General features: G+C 35.6%; 1 protein-coding gene across 4 annotated transcripts in view; it reads left to right on the plus strand.

Moving 5' to 3' along the window:
- The window catches only part of LOC150083194 (protein Gawky-like), a 295,134-nt gene that overhangs the window by 257,682 nt on the left and 17,098 nt on the right, over nt 1-20,354 (plus strand). For all 4 annotated transcript variants that reach the window (XM_090377898.1, XM_090377901.1, XM_090377900.1 and 1 more), the window contains 2 exons: nt 6,632-6,849; nt 19,008-19,063. In XM_090377898.1, coding sequence (XP_090234024.1) covers nt 6,632-6,849; nt 19,008-19,063 — 274 coding nt within the window. The remainder of the gene's footprint in view (nt 1-6,631; nt 6,850-19,007; nt 19,064-20,354) is intronic.

Below are 20,354 nucleotides of genomic sequence, written 5' to 3' on the forward strand. Positions count from 1 at the left end.
GAAAATAGGATGCTAGCAAGTCAGCTTTATCCTTGGCTGAAATGGCAATAGAACCATTTGCTTTTGACAGAGATGGGCAAATGTTGCAACCAATAGCTTTGGGAAAAGACCAGGATGCTCAACCACCATTTGGACAAGAAGCAAGTTTTCTGCTCTTAGCCAGTTCGAAATCTAGTTTGGACTGATTAATAATTGCTTTACAATTGTTGTGAGCTTTGGTGAAGGCAGGAAATGAACCTGGCAATTTCGATACAAGCCAATTGCAGTATTAAACATTCTTATCTTGATGAACAGCCTTAGCACATTTATTGGAAAACCAAAGTTTAAATAAAGGACAAGATTTTAAGGTAGCGTAGAATAAAGGATTTCATCCATACAAGAATAATATCACTAACACGAACTGAGCAAACATTGACATCAGAAGATTTAAAACAGTAATCCAACCAAGGACAAGAAGAAAAGAAATCTCTCAGATCATCTTATATTTGCATTCTTATAATGCCAAAATTCTTGTAATGTGTTGAGATTGGCCACAAGAGAAAGGCTCCGTTCGAGAAGAGACCATTGCCAACTTGTCATCAAATGCGCATAGAGGGCCTCTCATCTTGGCTGTGTACTTAGAAGAGTTGTTTGTGAGAGAAAGATCAAGCGTGTTGCTGTGTGATTAGGATTGTTTGCCCTTCTGGTAGATAAATGAACAATTTGTGCAGGGTAATTAGTAATTGCAAAAGCTTCAGCATCTTGACCAGCTGGGTCTGTGTGACTGGAAACTGAAACCCAAGTTAAAATCACTAAGGAAAATTACCCTACTGTTTGGAAACTTGGACTGGAGAAAGTTTCAAAGAGAGGAAGAGTTCCATGTGATTAGTGAAGTTGGGAGAATGATAGACGTAGCAGATGAATTTGACAAACGGAGTGTAGAGATTGAGCCAGTGGCCAAAAAGAGGAGATTCCAAATTATCGCTTCTCTGGCAGGGAATATCAGAGCAGGCATGTGTGCAAGTACCACCTGTGAAGCTTAAAGAATCATATAGTGAATAATTAGGATAACTGAAATAAGTGGTGATTGAATCAAGTGAAAATTGGGGTTCTGTCTGAAAAAGTATGTGGAGTTTGGCAGATGGTAAGTGGGAAATGGACATCATTGAGATTGGAATTGAGACTATATAAAATGAAATGAACAAGGACGTGCAGGAACATGCAGGTTGTTTGGGTGATTTCCCATGATAATTGGTAATTTTTCATGTGTAATATGAAATTAAATTCGACTAGAATTCATTTTGTTGCACAGTATGTATAGGATGTGTGGTTATTGATATGGTTTCTACGAAGCTACTGCACCATGTAGGCACAGCAGTTTACTCTCAGGCAAAGATATCTGGATCCTGAAAGGTAATTTTGGAATGGCCAATGATTATGCATGCAGAAAAGCTTTCCTTAGATGGAAATCTTTTAAAATAAGATGGAATCATTTTACCTATCAGACTAATATTGTAGATTCTTTCAGTGGATGGTTTCAGAAATTGAAGATTTGTTGCAGGCCGTTTTTCAAAAAAAAAAAGTGTGCAGTGAAACTGTTCTATTGGAACTGAAGCTATGAAGGGATGGAAAGCGAATTGTTTAAAAAATGTTTTTTTTTTTTTTTTTTTTTGAATACGACTGGAATGACATCTTCAATACTGACAAAAGTGGACTACCACCCCCCTTTTTTTGTTAAGTTGGTACCAGATAAAATGCTTACACTTAAAGGTGAGAAATGTAGTGGTGGAAAAAATAGAAAACAGATTGCCGTTCTATTCTCCTAGCAGCAAATATCTGGCACAGAGAGGCCTCCATTCTTAATCATTTGGAAAGTCTAGCAGCCCCAATGCTTTTAAAGGATTGAAGACATAGCAACTATGTATCAAGCAAATCAAATAGTAGTAGTGGCTTGGATGTCATCAAAAATCTATATAGCGTTGATCAGGTACTTAGATGAATGGGGAGAATAGAAAAATTTTGCAATATGTGGGTAACTGCAGCCTTCGTTGCCAAATAAACGGCCTTTCTACAATTGAATAACTCCCACCTAATGTGTCATCCATTCTTCAGCCACTTGATCAAGGTGTAATACCGTGCTTTAAGAAAAATATTGAAGAATGCTATTAATAAAAATGTGTTTCAGCATGGAATGCTGTTGAAAAAGTGATCAACTGTTTCAGACATGCTGGATTTGTTGCTTTGATAATGATGCAGCAAATGAAGCTTCACATGTCTTTCAACTCGTCAAGGTGATACAGTAACTACTTTAAAATTTGCTTTTTTTCCCCCCAATTTGTGTTACTTCAATATACTGGTAATAGTTAATGTATCTTTATAATGAAATTTAAAAGCGTGAAATTTTCAGTTTCAGACATCCAATGTAGTGTGAGAATTGGTTGATTACTACTTGGGAGACCACCAAATACAGAGGATGCGGAAAGATCAGGGAATGATCACCGCATATTCCCGGAGCAATATGGCCTTAGTTGCTAATGCTCCTAAAAACCAAAATAATAACAACAATAACAGCTACTTGGGAAAGTTAGCATTATATGAATTTAGCAGTAACAAACAAAGTACACTGAAAGGACAGAATTCATTGGATACCTGGTTCCTGAGCAATGCAATGCTGGCATGTGCATTGTGGACGAACCCACCACTTGGCAGGTATATAGGTACACTGCATTCACGTAGACGGTAATTCGATGTCAGTATGGATAAACATCGTGAGTTAACAGACTTTGAAAGAAGGATGATAGTGGTTGTAAGGCGCAATGGTCACTATTGTGGAGCAGGTACAGAAATTGCACTATCCCCATTCAACAGTATCAAGAGTTTATTGGGAATATGCCATTTATAGTATAACATCTCATTGTGGACAGCGCTATGCGCAGAGAAAGGTGGTGGATGAATGTGACTGTTGACATCTATTTCCATTGTTTCAGCCAACCAGAGAGCAGTGGCACAAATCACTGCAGACTTTGAGGGAGGTGCCAGAAACGTCTCCACCGACCCATCAGAGTCCCTTTGCTAACACCACGACACAGGATCTACACTTCAACTGGGTGAAAGAACATTGGCACTAGACCTTGGTTGATTGGGCACTTGGTCTCTGATAAGTACAGTTTCCAGTTATTTCAAGCAGATGGGAGGGTGCATATCTGGCAGAAACTGCACGAAGCTGTGCACCCATCGTCAACAAGGAACTGTTGCAGACCATTTACATTCCATCATGGTCATCAACGGCTCTGTGGGAAGGACAGTGTGCCTTCCCACAGAGCTGTGGTGACTAGAACATGGTTTTAAGAGCATCCTGCAGATTTTTCTCCATGAAATGGCCTCCCTATTTACCAGACATGAACCCTGTGGAGAATCTTTGGGATGCTGTAGAATGGTCTGTTCGGGCTTTGGATCTTCCACGCAGGTATGCAACTGAATTATGGACAGCAGTGCAACAAGCATGGATGGAAATACCCATGGAATGCTTTCATCAACTAGTGGACTCAAAATGCCTCACCTTGTGACTGCCTATATCCAGGTGAAAGGTGGGACTAACCATTACTAGGTAGATATCCCATGATTTCTGTCCACTCGGTGTAAGCACTGGTATTTTCACCTCACCATGTGACTTGAGTTTGTGTAATGGCTGTTCCAAAAGACTAGTGACTAGTGTACCCCCCCCCCCCCCCAGTGACTAAATGAGAAAAAGGCCTGACGTAGCCGAGTGGTCATGGGAAAGAGTGCATAGCACACGTTCCTTGAGTGGATCAGAGTTCAAGCTCGTGACTACTAAATACAATAAATATTTGTATTGATGATTTATTGTAAACTCTACTGACTCGGTTGTTGTGCCAGAGTATAAACAGAAATTTTAACCCCTGGCTTAGTGCCGTGAAGAGTTTGTAAAGGTGGGGTACCTGCATGTAGGAACCTTACAATAAAGATTATATTAAATCTTGAACAGGTTTGTCAAGGCCTGCATATGGGATTGGCTCAGCTACAAGTGGGAAGTCTACATAGCTGTAATCATGCCGTTGCAGGTTCACAAAGCAAGATAATGTGAATGTAGCATTCCTTTTATGAATTCTATAATTCTTCATTTACAAGACAGGTGTCTTTAAATACAGTTATCAGTTAGTATGATATATATATATATATATATTCAAGTATGTAAAAAGCAAATAGGATAGTTAATTTATATCTATTTTGTAATATTATTTCTAATATATAATATTAATTAATTCGTCACAGATCCGATTAATGCCATCAAAGAATGATTAAACATTATATCCGTCTGTATATTATTTGAGTTAAGTTAATGGTGGTAAGTTATAATGTATAACACGAAATGAAAGCTAGTAAGATAGCTTCTCAAGAAAAACCAAAAAACCTATGCGGGTGCCCAACGTAACCTGGAAAATATATATACTGTGGATTCCGGTTATTTGGGCCACCGGTTAATCGGGGCAGCCGTTTATATGGGGCAAATCTTAAAAAACAAAAACCAATCGCGAAAATAGCCAGGGTTTACTTCGCTTAATTGGGACAAAATGCCGTTTAATCGGGGCAGGAGACCTCGGCACTGGAGATTACCCTACGATTGTCTCCGACCGTACCACGTAATTCGGTCGGATTTCTGGAGGTCACAATACTTTTCTGTTAGTGCAATCTATCATAAACGGACAGTAAACTCGATCTTATTGAATTTGCGGTAATACCGACAGCTGGAATTCTGTGGGTTATTATGGTAAAATGTGTTTACACTTCCATGGAATCTTCAATCATATAAAAAAAAAAATAATTTTCACAATCGTTCTCTTCATTCCTATTTTTAAAGCTTCGTAATTTGTTACTCCGTTCTCACTTGTGCGTGTTGTTACTTGCAATTTGTGTGTGCCGTGTCCTTTGTTATTGATTGCTTATCTTTTTACTGTTTTAAATTTTAACTCCCACCCACAAATGTCAGTGAACAGAATTGTCAACTAGTTAGTATGTACATATTACAGTACATATTAATTATTCCGATTATCACGTATATTCTTCCGATTTTCACGTATCATTTAATTTTTTAATTAGTAAGGTAATAAAGAGTAAATTTATGCTTAATATATCTTTACTTTTATAGCCTGTGGATAATATTCCTCCTATTTTCGCTAATTAGAATCGCTGTTTAATTGAATTAAAATTCAATTCACAAACGTGATCACAATGACCGGCGCTTACTACACATCGTATAGTGAACGGTACTTTACTGTGGTGAGTTCGTCGTAACGTGATTTGATTGTACAGTGAACTAATTGTAAAGGGGGGGAGGGATAAATTGTATTTTTAACTATTTACGTGAAACTTCGGATAATTGGGGCAGCCGCTTAATCCGGCCAAAATGCACTAGTCCCGATGTGTCCCAAATAACCGGAATCGACTGTATATGCCAAAAATAAAGCAAGTAAAATCTTGCATATCAATAACAAAATAAGCTGTAAAATGTACAATAAAAAAGTTAATTATAGGCAATCAGATACATTGAAAGGGACTTTTTCAAGGGCCAACCCTTTCAATGTATCAAGCCATAAATAATATATAAATATATTATTTAACAAAGGTATATTCGTTGATATATTCCAATTTAGCAGTAAGCTGGCAAGATGACCGTTAGCCCGACGGATAGTCAAAATTTAAATTAGAGAAGGAGATAAATCTATTTTTAGGCTTATGTGTGTAGTTTATAATATATGCAGTCTAAGCTATTGCCAAGTAACAGTAGAAGCTTGTGCTAACTAAGGCGAACGGAAAAGTAAAAGTATAGATATAGTACCTCAATCCCCCTCAAATACTCTAATAGTTCATGAGGTATGAAAAATAGAGATAAAAAAGAGAAAGTTAAAAAAGAATAGGAATAGTTAAATCATAGATTAACTTAGGATACAACCGGGAGCGTAAATTCCCGACCCATATAGTAAGGGATCCTGGTTATGGCAAGCGATGTAAAGACAATTAGAATGCATTAAAATTACGTTGAAAATATAAATGCTTACCACCATATGTCCAAAGTACTAAAAATCGCGTGAATCGGCACGTGTAGAATATATACACCTACCGACCGAAGCCCCCCCTTTTAAAGCAGTGAAGTTTTATCTCCCAGATATAAAGCTTGGTATAGTGTTGGAAACTGACATTAAAGGACTTGCATTGCCAGAAGAAGTGCTTGGAGATTTCATGTGTATGTTGAATACAGATACGTAAATATATAATGCATCCTATTTATTATCTCTCGCAAGGTAGAATTTATCACTTTCGGGTATAATTGCTAACAATTTTTGAACTAAGTTATTCTTGGCAGGTAGAATAGAAGTGGATTCATTTTATAATACTATATTCACCTGATTAAATTTCACCTTCTGAAGTATATAATGGACATTGATCACTTGAGTCCTTAGATGAATTCAAATGAACATTTTTTTTATTATAAAAGTGTATTTATTAATTAATGCACATTCAATTAAGTATGAGTATTCTTTTACAGCTCCCCTTCCTTTAAAGTTTTCTGACTTAAATTTTTGATTATGATTATTTTTATTATTATTTTTTTATAATGTTTACTTACTTTTAGCTCACTGGGAATGAAATCTGGCTCAAAGGGTGGCTGGGGACCATTAAATCAAGATTCAATTCCAAATTCAGATTTATGGGTTACTCCAGTTTCAAAGACACGTGGACCACCACCTGGCCTCTCTGGTCAAGGAAAAAATATTGGAGGTTCCTGGGGATCTGCTCAGAATGCTCGTCATAGTTGGGGAAGTGGAGACAATAGATCTGGACTCTCTTCTGGTATTGTTGACTCTGCCTTATCTGTGACTTAGTTTATTAAATTATATAGTTAAATTGAGTTAGCCTGATGTGAGGGACAAATTTTCTTTGAAATTTTCATAGTTATTTTTGAATTGTGTTGTTTGTAAAAATCTATTTTAATTCTGAATTGGTCTTTCTTGGAAATATAATAACCGGATGGCCAAAGTGCACTTTTTTTTTTTTTTTTTTTTTTTTGGGAAAAAAAAAAAAAAAAAAAAAAGACATGCAACCCTTTCATAATGAAGGAGACACATGCTAAACAGTGCAAGTATAATGTGAATCCATGTTACAAGAATTATTTGATAAATTTCTAGCCTAGTATAGACAGAGTTATCTGATTTTGACTGTTTTTCAGCGTGGTTTCCTTATAACTCAGTGTACCTTTCCAATAATACCCCAGATTCATAGTTTTGTAGTCACCTTGAAAGTATGAAAAAAGGAGTGCAACCAGTATTACCTCATCATACAAATACAAACATTTAGTCATACAAATTCGCTACAGCATTATTAACAGTATCTGACTAAAAAAAAAAAAAAAAAAATTTTCTTTCTTCTTTTTTTTTTTTTTATCTTGTATGGATACTTCAAAATCAGGTGCCTCCGTAGCCAAGTGGGAAGGAGCAGCGGTGCGTAGCATACGCTTCTTGATTAGACCGGGGTTCGAGCCTGTCACCACCAAATACGGAAGATGCGGAAAGGTCAGGAAATGACCACCGCATATCCCGGAGCAATATGGCCTTAGTTGCTAATGCTCCTAAAAACCAAATAGCAACAACAATGTCAAGAAAGGCCAGTCCACTGTGGAATTAACAGTAGTTCAGATCGCTTTGGAGTACTTCAGACCAATATCATTTGAAGAATTTGATATACACACTTAAATGTGATTCCCTGCAAACCATAAACCTCATCCAGTTCTTCAGAAATTAAGTGGATAATAACATCCCTAACAAAAGAAAAAGTTAATTTCTGTTTTGATACCAGAACATGCAAGGATAAAAAGAAATGAAGCCAATAGAACTGCAAAATTGACCACAAACCTTCCAAAAAATTACTATTCCTTTTTATTTTACATTTCTTTTCATACAACTGCCATTTTAGTTAATCTGTGTATTAGAGGTGGCATTATTAGTTTAATCCATGTCCTAAACTACTTTCTAAATAAGGTAAGTCTCATCTTGTGCGCAATATTTTGTCTTTCCCAGAATAAAAAAAACATGCAATTATTTTTGTGAAAAACATTTTGGTTGATTGATTTTTTTTTTATTATTATTATTCGGTAAGTTGGATCCTAAATTTGTTACATAAAATGGTTTTTATTTATCATTTATTTATTGTTTTTTTACCTTAAAAAATATATATCTTCCAAACAGAATGCAATGTGGAAAAAGCCAGCAAGCATTTTTTGCTGATCGAAAACCTTACAAAGCAGGAATATATGCATGTGTATAAATTTCAATTTTTGCTTGTTGAATTATTTTATCAACTCTTAAATCGAAATACCCAATACAGTGGACATCACTCATTGCAATTACTTCAGGAATTGGCTAAACTGATAACAATAACCAAAGAAATGAGAATGCTGCAATTCTGCCTTATTTATTGATGCAGAATGAAAATGCGTACATAAAATGGTAGAAGTGGGCAGAAAGAAAATTTTAAATAAACCAATTTAAAACTCTTTAATTTGACTGTCATAATGTTCTTGAAAAATTCATAAGCCATTAAAAACAAAAAATATTAAAATGTTAGAATTATTTCCGCTTCATAATCATAAACCAGAATAGTACAAAAAAAAAAAAAAAAAAAAAATACAGTACGGTACAGGATATCCAGAAGTCAGTTATCCGGAATAATTTGAGACTGATCTTTCTTTCTTTCTTTTTTTTTTATTAATGGTAGTACAGTAAGTGCTAGTCATTCTAATTTGCAAATAGAATTTTGATTCTAATAAGCAAAAGGTTGAGTTTACTATCCGTTTATAATGAATCATACAAACAAAAAACCCAATAAACCAAAAACTGCAAACGTGAATGAAAAGAAAAAAAGTGTAGTTTAGCATTGCAACAAAAAATGGAAATTATTAATAGAATTAGAAAAATTAAGTTTAGGAAATCTCTCCAAAGAGTTTAATGTGGAGAGACTTTAACAATTTACGACATAAAGAAAAATTCCAATGCTATAACAGAATTTGTATTGATTATGGATAATGAAGGAGGATCTAGCAGAAAAAAGACAATGTCGAAACCTGAAAATGCCACTTTAGAGTGCACTTTATGGTTTCTTCAGAAGCGAAGCTTAGATGAACCAGTGTCATTGAAAATTAAGATGTAATGAGGATTTTATGGCAAGCACAGGTTGGCTGAAAAACTTTAAACTGAGACACAGTATACATGAACTAGATATTCAAGGCAAGAAACTTTCTGCAGACGAATCAGCTGCAGTGTCCTTTAAAAATAGTTTGCTTAAGTTGTAGCAAATTTTAAAAGAAAAAAAAGTTTATAATGTTGATGAGACTGGCTTTTTATGGAAAGCATTACCATAGCCACTAAAAGAGAAATGCCCACCAGGTTTTAAGATGAGAAACGAGCAAGTTACAATTGCTATGTGTGCAAATGCTACTAGGATGCATAGATTGTCCATGCACATGATCGCTAAGTCGGAAAAACCTAAAGCATTTAAAAATCTTTCTAATTTTCCTGTTTTGTATAAAAATCATAAAAATGCCTGGATTGATGTTTTTGTTTTCTGAGATTGGTTTATGTATTTTTTATTTAATTAATCTTAATTATTTAATTTAATCATAAGGTAAGATTAAATTTATTTTTTTTACATTCGGTTATCCGGAAAATTTAGCTATCTGGATGAGGCTGACATCAGTTATTCCTGATAACTGATGATCTACTGTAATAACATAAACTGAAGCACTGATTACAATACAGCGGGCCCTCGTTATAACGTGGTTCGCTATAACACTGTTCTTATATTATAACTCGTATCTTACTATAACGCTCTCACAAATCACTATAACACTTTTACCGATTGCATTTTTGGCATATTTAACAAAATCATTTCGTTTGATGGAGTTGATTGCTTGAAAATGAATAGCAAAACAGCCTTAAAATGTTTCCCACGCCGACTTGAGAAATTTTCCCACACTCTCAAATTTTCTCGCACGCTAATTTAATTGCAGTACAGTGACTTGTTACGTAGTTCCGAGATCTACATTTTAAAAAATGATCAAGTATATTGCTTGCAATATTTGCATTATATGCATTTATCCGAAGTCTAGTCATCACTCAATACAGTATTAGACATTATGCGTAACAGACAGTTTACTCGAACATTGTATCATAATTAATGCAACCAACGCAGTTACATTTTCGAAGAGTTAATAATGGCAGATAAGAATGAAAAAGCAACATCTGGACGCAGTATGAAGACTATAAATGTAAAGAAAAAGACTGAATTTGAAAATTAAATTAGATATTTTGAAGTGAATCGAATTTGGTCAACGACAAGCAGAAGTGTGCCATAATTTAGAACTGGCAAGTTTAACTGTAAGAAAAATTCTAAAAAATAAAGAATTAATTTTAGCAGCGGGAAAGACAGCTGTTTCCACTACAAGCAACTAGGGCTAGGCCAGCTATTAGGATTGAAATGGTGAGACTGATTTTATTGAAGATAATATCCAATGCAGAATTCAGTTAAGTTAAATATTATATAAAAAGAGAGAGAGAGAGAGAGAGAGAGAGATTAGCCTATATAATGATCTGAAGAGAACTCGCCAAAAAAAAAAATGTTGAACCATTTAAAACTAGTAAAGGGCTGGTTGAATAGATTTAAAATCCAGGGAGAAGCCACAGGTACAGATCAAGGAGCCAAAACTTTCAAAAAAGAACTTGTTAAAATTATTGAAGAAGGGTTATTATGTGTTATACTTCTCAACAAGTTTTTAACATATATGGAGCAGGACATTTTTTGGAAATGAATGCCGAAAAGAAGTTTCATATTGAAAGAAGAAAAAAACGTGCCAGGTTTCAAAGCTTTATTGTTGGGTGGTAATGCTGCGGGGGATTTAAAATTAAAAGCCCTTTTTAGTTTACCAGGAAGAGGGCCAAAGTACAACCCAAAATCGACACACTTTTCATGATTAAATTTGTCAATTAAATTAAATCAATTTAGATCAGTTAAATTCATGATTTTAATTAGAATTTTAAGTTTAATTTTGATATGTACGTAGTTACCACATAATTATATACATATGTAATGCAGAATATTTTATGTACGTATATTTAAATATTAAATATTTTGACCAACATTTGTGCATCTTTTCACTACCGTTTATTATTGATTAGGAAATATCCTATGGCACAGACCGCAACTCACAAATACATACGTTACCTTATGGGATGCAGTGCTTGCTTAGCACAGATTCACTTAGTGCTCTGTTTTTCCGGGATGAATTATCAGCGTTACGTGGGGGGTCACCTGTAGAAATATGATTACAATTATACATAGAAAACATTTTTTTCTATATATTAGTTATACATCTGATTGAGTCTTAAAAGTGATAACATTACACGAATGATAACATTTGGATGTTATCATTAAATGAATAATAACACGATACAATGTGATATGCACTGTACTTTCATGTTTTTTATGGCTAACTTTTTTTTTTTTTTTTTCCATAATTTTAAGCAGAGTTAATAAAAGTTGCTGTGAAATGTGCATGATTAAAATTGCTCTTAACCATTTTTCTGTAATGAAAAATTGAAAAGACATTTCTTTTTTTCCCTTAAATAGAATATATATATATATATATATATATATATATTTTTTTTTTTTTTTTTATTTTTTAAGAACAATTTTTTATTAAAAAAATAAATTAATAAAAAAATAAAATAGGATATTGATTAATACTTTTAGGAGCTAGTCGTTGTAGGAATTATTTGATTTGCTTTTTTTATATAACACTTCCTTGTTCATTTCACAAATATACGTGGTTTCACTGATATCCATTTTCACTTAGTGTGCCAAGCCTCACTTACTTTTGCTGACAGAATCCCAGTTATCAGTTGCTTTAATCACTGATTATCTCAGTTATCCTAATAATTCATTGTATGATTCCTTTCACTTCACACATGGTACTTATGCATCTGTTCACTCTGATTTCTGCCAGAGACTTAGTAATTTGGAATCTCTTCTTTCAGTCTTCTCTGTCTTAAAATCTCTCCACCCAGGATGTCTTTGTGTGTGCTAGGTGCAGAGACTGTGAAGAAATTAGGCGCCAACTCAGCATTCTGATGAGCGTCTATAAGAATTCTGTCAGAATCATATGTTACCTCATATATTACCAGTTCCACTAATCACTTGGAGATTTTTCACTTCCTTTCTTTGAAACTACTTTCTTCAGCCCAACTTTCCTTACAGTGAGGTAATTTTTTTTAATTTTAGTGTTCACAATTCCAGCCGACTTCAGTTTTTATGGCGCACAGACTCAGCTGATAAAGATGCTGGACTTATGCAATTACTAATGACCTCGCACAGTGTTCATTTACATACCACAATACCAGACCATCCTAACTACACAACCAATACTCTTGATATTTTTCTCACAAAAAATCATTCCAAGTACATGGTTGAGTTGAATGGTTCTCTAGTGACATCAGATCACAACTTCGTGGTGGTCTCTTCTCTAGTGGCCATTCTAAGCCTTATGTTGTTTTTCATTACAAGAATGCAAAATAAGACAATCTTCAAGATTCTACTCTTCACCCTGATTGGATTACTGTTAAATCTTTGGACATCATTGTTTGCTGATGTCTTGTCAGTGAAACTATTCTTGTAAGTATGAAATACTTTATTTCAAACTCCACCTTAAAATCTGTCCTGTTTCTATACCTTGGTTTTCCAATAAATGTGCTAAGGCAGTTTAAAATAAGAATATTTCATACCACAACTGGCTTGCGTCCAAAACAGAGAGTTGTGATTAATAGATATTCTTCAGATTGGTATAATGTCGGGAGTGGGGTTTCCCCAAGGATCAGTTCGTGGAACACTGTTGTTTCTGGTTTTCATAAACAACATTGATGAAGGGATAGAAGGCACATTGTCAAAATTTGCAGATGATGTAAAGATTGGTAGAGTTGTTAAAGATTAGTTACAAGCAGCACTCCTCCAGTCTGACTTGAACAGACTTCAGAAATGATCAGAAAAGTGGCTGTTATGTTTTAATTCGGCAAAATGCAAGGTCTTACACTTGGGGAATAGAAACCCCAAAATAAATTATACAGTCGGTGGGGTTGAATTAAAAACAGAAGAAGAAAGGGATCTGGGAGATACAATACTGCAGATTTGAAATTTTCTGAACTGTGTAAACAGGCAGCCAGGAAAGCCCGTGATGTCCTATTGATAATTGAAAATTATCCCATAGAGATGAGGCAATTATAACATCGCATTTGGAATACTGTGTTCAAGTATGGAGACCTCATCTGAAAAAAAGACATTGAGCTACTTGAAAGGATCCAAAGACGGGCAACTTTGCATTGTGAGATTAGCAAAAGGTCAACCATACTAGGAAAGACTGATTACATGGGCTGCAGAGCTTGGCAACCAAGCACCTCAGAGGTGACCTGATTGAAGTTTATAAGACTGATGAGAGGGGTTAGTAAAATGAGTGGAAGTGGAATTTTTATTGTTATAAAGAATTCCAGAACCTGGGCCATAAATTTAAATTACAAGGGAAGAGGTTTAGACTAGATTGTAGGCAGTTTTGTTTTTGCCAGCAAGTCATTGATTGCTGGGTTGTCTTCACAGGTAGTTGAGGTTGACAGTTTGAATAGATTCAAAGGTCAACTGGATAGTTTCCTATGTGAGCAGGGAAGTGCATAATTTGTATTTACTTCTCTACTTGTGATTTTTTTTTTTTTTTTTTTTTAATCAGTGCAGCAAAAGCCTATGGCTTTCTTGCACTGTGTGTCAATTACTATTACTATCCAATGTTATTTCTGCCTACACCAAAGCTTGCAACAATTGTAAAACAGTTATTAAACAGCCCACGCTAGAATTTGGATAGACTAAGGGTAGAAAACTTGCTTCTTATCCAAATGGTAGTCAAGCATTCTGGACTATTGCCACAGCTCTTGATGACAACTTTTGCCCACTTAAACCCAAGATACAAGTTGATATGCAACCAAGTTACAAAGGAGGTTAGGCAGGTGAAGGCAGATTACGAGAAATCCTTGGCAAGGGATGCAAAGAAAAACAGCAAAGAGTTCTTTACTTATGTAAACTCTAGAAGGAAGGGGATGAATCAGATTGGTCCACTTGATATTGATGGGTCAACTGTTGATGATCCTGCTCAGGTAGCTAACAAACTAAATGAATATTTTGCATCGACATTCACACATGAGGAGTTATTCAGCAAGGGGAATGCCAGAGGTGTATTCAACTCTAGCAGTAAGCTACAGAATCTTGAAATAACTGGGAGTAAAGTGGAGGAGAAACTGTTGAAGATAAACACAAGAAAAGCACCCGGGGTGGATGGGATCTATCCAGTTATATTAAAGGAGGCAGCAAAGGAAGGAAGCAAACCCTTAGCCATAATTATGAGAGCTTCCTTGGACTCAGGGGAGGTACCCATAGACTGGAAATGTGCAAATGTGACCCCAATTCACAAAGGAGGATCAATCGCTGACACAAGTAATTATAGACCTGTGAGCTTAACTTCTGTTCCAGGAAAATTAATGGAGGCACTGGTTAAAGAAGCACTGCAGGATCATTTAGACAAGACTTCAGTTATAGCTCAGACACAGCATGGTTTTGTTAAGGGGAAGTCTTGCCTGACCAACTTGATTGGATACTACGATGCAGTCACAAAAGAACTGGATGCAGGGAATAACTTTGATATTATATACTTGGATCTTAGAAAGGCTTTTGATACTGTTGCACATGGAAGACTGCTACACAAATTGGAGCAGTGTGACATTGGAGGCAAATTGCTGCTATGGATAAAGGGGTGGTTGAGGGGGAGAAGACAGAGAGTGGTAATCAATGGACACTGCTCATCGTGGACTAATGTTATTAGTGGAGTCCCCCAGGGCTCAGTGTTGGGTCCATTATTGTTTTCTGTATTTATAAATGATATTGATGATGGTATATCAAGCTTAATGTCCAAGTTTGCAGATGATACAAAGGTTGGCAGGGTTGTCAAGGGCACTACTGACACTATGCTGCTGCAACAGGATCTGGAAAGGTTGAGCAGATGGGCTGAGAGGTGGCAAATGAAGTTTAACATAGACAAATGTAAAGTATTACACATGGGAAACAGCAACCCCAGAGCAACGTATCAACTCTGTGGTACTACACTGACAGTGGTAGAGAATGAAAGGGACTTGGGGGTGGTTGTGCAGGCAGATATGAAGTTCTCTGAGCAGTGCAGACGGGCTGCAAGAGTAGCTCATGGAGTATTGTCAATGATATACAGGAATTTTTCCAGCAGGGATAAGGAGGTGATTATTCCATTGTATAAGGCAATGGTCAGGCCACACCTAGAGTACTGTATACAGGTCTGGAGGCCTCATTTCAAGAAGGATGTAGAGCTGCTGGAACGAGTACAGAGAAGGGCAACAAGGTTAGTGAATGGAACAAAGGGGTGCTCTTACGAAGAAAGGCTTAAGTTTTGCAAATTACAGTGTCTGGAGACTAGGCACCAGCGTGGTGATCTGATAGAGGTGTATAAAGCCTTGAATGGTTTAAGCATGCTCAATGCTGATGGGATTCTTCCTCTAGCTCAGAAAAATCACCTGAGAGGGCATAAATTCAAATTGAGGAAAGACAGATGTAGGATAGACGTGCGGAAATTTGCCTTTAGCCAGCGGGTGGTTGGTTGGTGGAAAAGACTTCCATCCCTTGTGGTGGAGGTTGATAGCCTAAATAAGTTTAAGGCTCAGCTGGACAGGTATTTTGAACGAACAGAGGGGTGAAATGGAAGTGGGGTTTTTTTTTTTTTTTTTTTTTTGGCTGATGCTGCATAAGCTTGCTTTCTTGCATCAAATGCCTCTACTAATGCTAATGCTAACCCCACTTCTGTTAAAACCTGATTGTTCTGTTGCCACCTTAGTTGAAGACAAAACCAACTTCTTAGCATCCCACTTTTCTTCTAACTCTTGTATCCACGATCTTTATAAACTGCCTCTTACCTTTCCCAGTATGCAACTCACTGCCTCCTGTGGTCATTCATCAGAAGGATGCCAAAAGAATTTTGAATAATCTTGATGCCAAGATACCTCCAATTCTTGATCATATTCCTCACTTGTTCTCAAAATCTTTGCTCCTAAGCTTACTTCTGTTATTATGTTGCATTTTTACACTTGCTTATTCCACTGGTGTTTCCCTTATGTTTACCTACCAATTTGCTCATATCAAGCCATTCCTCCATTTTTTTGGCCATACATAGTTCTTTTGCTTGAACATAAGTCTGCTTAATGCAACATTGATCAACATTGATCATCAACGATGATCAATGTTGTACTATGCATTATATAAATTTTAACTTTCCTAATTTATATTATATTTTATATAATCCTAAATTCTATTATTTGTTATAAAGCCTCATAATTGATTTTTCCATAATGCATACTAGCCACAACTTCTGCAGGTTGTTGAGGTTGACAGTTTGAATAAATTCAAAGGTCTACTGGTCAGCAAATTGAACGAAGCCCAGATTTTATCCTACTTTCTTGGATATCATGCCAACAGAAGAACACTTAAAATACTTAAAGCATACTGGCCTATATGCATGTATATAATTGGTTGCTATAAGATATATGAAATAAACTACGAACTGACACAATTTGGCCTCAGTAGCCATTGTTTCATTAAACCTAATACCAATGACAGCCAAGTGGTAGATCAGTTCTTTGGCATAACATATGATCCATTCTAACGAAGTTACCTGAAGTAGAGAGTGGAAAATTCTTATTTGAAGCTAATTGTTTTCTTTCAATTATGCATAACATACTTGAAAGAAAACTGATTAGTGATGACAACATTTTCAAAAATTGTAAAATATTTGTCTTTGAAGCAAAGTAAAGAGATTTAGGCATGACATGAAGTCTTGCTGAATTCAGAAATATCACAAATTGTAATTGGTGTTGACACTATACAGGGTGTCTCAAAAATACATGGCATAACTTCAGGAATGAGTTTCTCATATGTAGACAATAAAAATATTTTATATTAACATAGTTCCGGAAATGCTTGGTTCCCGAGTTATTAACTGGAATATCTTATCTCCCGCAGATGATTTCCTTCATCACAAAGTACTGACAGAATCTGGTGGTTTTCCATTCTGACCATGTACTCAAATCAGGAGCAAGCTGATATGCACTTTATGTACGGTTTGGTGGATGGTAAAGCTCTGGAGGCTCGTCGTTTATACCACAAAAGGTTCCCAGAACGAAGATGTCCAGACAGGAAAACGTTTTGAAGGTATCCATCGCCGCCTTTGTGAACATCGGACCTTTACACCTCATGCTGCCGACAGAGGACGACCAAGATCTAAGACTCCTGAAGTAGATGAAGAGATTTTGGATGTTGTGCATGCCACTCCTGGAATCAGCACACACACACAATATCATTTAAAGTCATTGGTGTATTCGACTCCGGTAGCTGATGTGGAAACTCTCCACAATCAAATTGTGGCAGGTTGTGAGACAATACGAAACATGTCAGGAATTTGGTATTGTCTTCGCGAGTCCATGAGACGTCGATGTGAGACCTATATTCAGGTGGAAGGTGGATATTTTGAACAATTATTATAAGGTGATGTGAACAGTTAAGTGTCATAGACAGACCTTCAAAACTTGGAAACCAAGAATTTCCGGAACTATGTTAATATAAAATATTTTTATTGTCTACATATGAGGAACTCGTTCCTGAAGTTATGCCGTTTATGTTTGAGACACCCTGTATAATGAATGTTCTGTGGCTTCAATTGTGTTTCCCTATCTCAAACGCAGAGCAAACCGATGATAAAATATAAAAGATGGAAAAATATTTCAGAAAGAATTAACTTTGGGTGCACTAAAGAAAATTTTTTCTTTTGTGATGTCATTTCCAGTGAATAATGCCTATCTAGAAAAAGTATTTTGTTACTCGAATGGTGCGTGGAGCAAGGACCAGAAAAGAATGGCCCTCGACTTGGTGGAAGCTGAATTGCAAGTCAATTTGAAGATAACTGGATCTTGTGCCAATTTTGCAAATTTCCTTAATATAGACTGATATGGGAAGAAACTGGTGAAAGTAGCAAAGAGTGGGGAGAGGAATATATATATATATTATTGAGAAAACACTATCTTTGCTGCTTCGCATATTTTAATATTTCAAAGGATTTCTATAATACAAGTAATATATTCTGTAATGTCAAATGTTTTAATAATAAAGCATGACTATTTAAACTTTTTTTGCATATAATTTAATGCATCTCAGCCCAGGATATAAAGGTATGAAGGTCAGTTCTCTCTAGATGGAAATGGCATGATGATATGTATATATCTCAGATGTGGCGGAGACTGTTTTGGAATTGAACTCCGTTTGGGATAATAAGCCTGGAATTATCTCCAAAATAGTTGGCAACCCTACTCTGAAGCCCCCCCTAAAGTTCCATGACAACTAGCAAATTGTTAACAAGCATAACACAGTCTAACTAACCTAAACTTGTTGGGAAAGCAATATTTCTGTAAAATAAATAAATAAATTCTGTTTATACTCAGAGACAACCAAACGGTCAGAGGAGTTTGCATGATAGAATGAATACCAGAAACAACACCGTATTCAGCAGTCACGGGCTTGAACCCCGGGCACTCAAGGCACTTATGAACCCGCGTGCCTGACCACTGGCTACATGTCTAGCATAAGAGTAATTTAAAAATCCAAGCATTTCTTGTTACTTTTATGATTTACATTGTATATTTCCTATTCAGGAGAATAGGATAGGTGTTAATGTTGCCACATTTTCAGGCATTCAATTTTTGCAGAACTAAAAGAATTTAACTTTATTACTGTATTAATTATATGGGAATATAAAATCAGTGTTTTTGTATTTTAATTAACTGGGTAATCTTTCATTGCAGGATGGGACAGACAGATGAATTCCAGCTTTTTGGTGCTAAGGAACCTCACTCCTCAGGTTTCTGTCCTTATTTATTTTATTAATATAATAAGTTACTATATTATAATAAGTTACTATTTAGTTCTCTATTGAATAATGATTTTCTTGTTTAAAAAAGCATTTTTATTTATCTTTCTATACATAAAATAATTTTCCTCCTAGTGATATTTATTCATCCAATGGAAGAAGAGAGATGCAGGTTACATGGTAATATGTAACAAATACATAAAATATGTAACAGAAAATTGTTTTACTGTGATAAAACAAGCTTCTGTTCACGCGTGGTCACACGCTATGTTTATCTAACATGACCACAAGAATACCATGCTTGATTTCCATATATAGCGTATTTATATATTCATAGCAAAGAGACAGTGTCGAAAGCTTCTGTAAGTATTTTATTTTACTTTATCAAAAGAAATGAGTGTAGGGGGCAAAGCCCCCTAGTTTATTATTTATTTATTTATTTATTTATTATTATTTTTTTTATTATGGTGAACGCTAAACATGACACACAATACCAGTGTAAAGAGGTATGTTATTCTAGTATTGTGAGCGGGGGTTGAAAGTTGGGGGAAAAGAAGATACTCATTGACATTAGGATTTAATTTCTATAGATTGTGATTTTTAGGAAATATGTGAAAACAATATAGCAGAAGGAAAGTTTGGATTTGGACATAATGGACATTGATTAGTTGATGCATGTGTTCAAGATTGGCATGTAAGGAGCTGTGAGCTGTTGGAATAGCAGATGCTAATTTGGGTGTGGGGGGGGGTGATTATTAAAAAAAAAAAAAGGCATGCAGCAAAAATTAAATGGCATAGCCAAGTGCGAAAATGCAGTAATGCACTTGTTTGAATGATCTGCGATTCAAGATCATGTGACTTCTAAATACAGCTAATGATTATATTCATTGTCAGAGTAATTATTTTAAATTCTTCTGATTAAGTGGTTGTGCTGCAGTATAAAGAAAAACATCTCTCTCCCTCTCTCTCTCTCTTAGGGAATGAAGCAAGTTTTTAAGTGAGGGATTATTAATTAACTTGGTGTTCTCTTTTGGTTAGAATTGAAGCTTGAGAGATGTTTTTAGAGCATTATGCCACATGTGGGAACTGTTACATGATTGAAAAGATTTGTGCAGAGTCAGTGGCTGTTCAGAAGAAAATTATTATTATCCATATGGTGCAGGAAGCCCTGAGCTTTTGCTTCACTGCCCAAAAAAAAACCACCTATAGGGGGTCTCTGTGTTGTAATTATGTTCCTAAAAAGCATGAATTACAACGAAACGGCATATTTCAGACGTCAATT

The sequence above is a fragment of the Mastigoproctus giganteus genome, chromosome 7 (assembly GCF_048544385.1).
Source record: "Mastigoproctus giganteus isolate SK-2022 chromosome 7, ASM4854438v1, whole genome shotgun sequence".
Taxonomy (NCBI): domain Eukaryota; kingdom Metazoa; phylum Arthropoda; class Arachnida; order Uropygi; family Thelyphonidae; genus Mastigoproctus; species Mastigoproctus giganteus.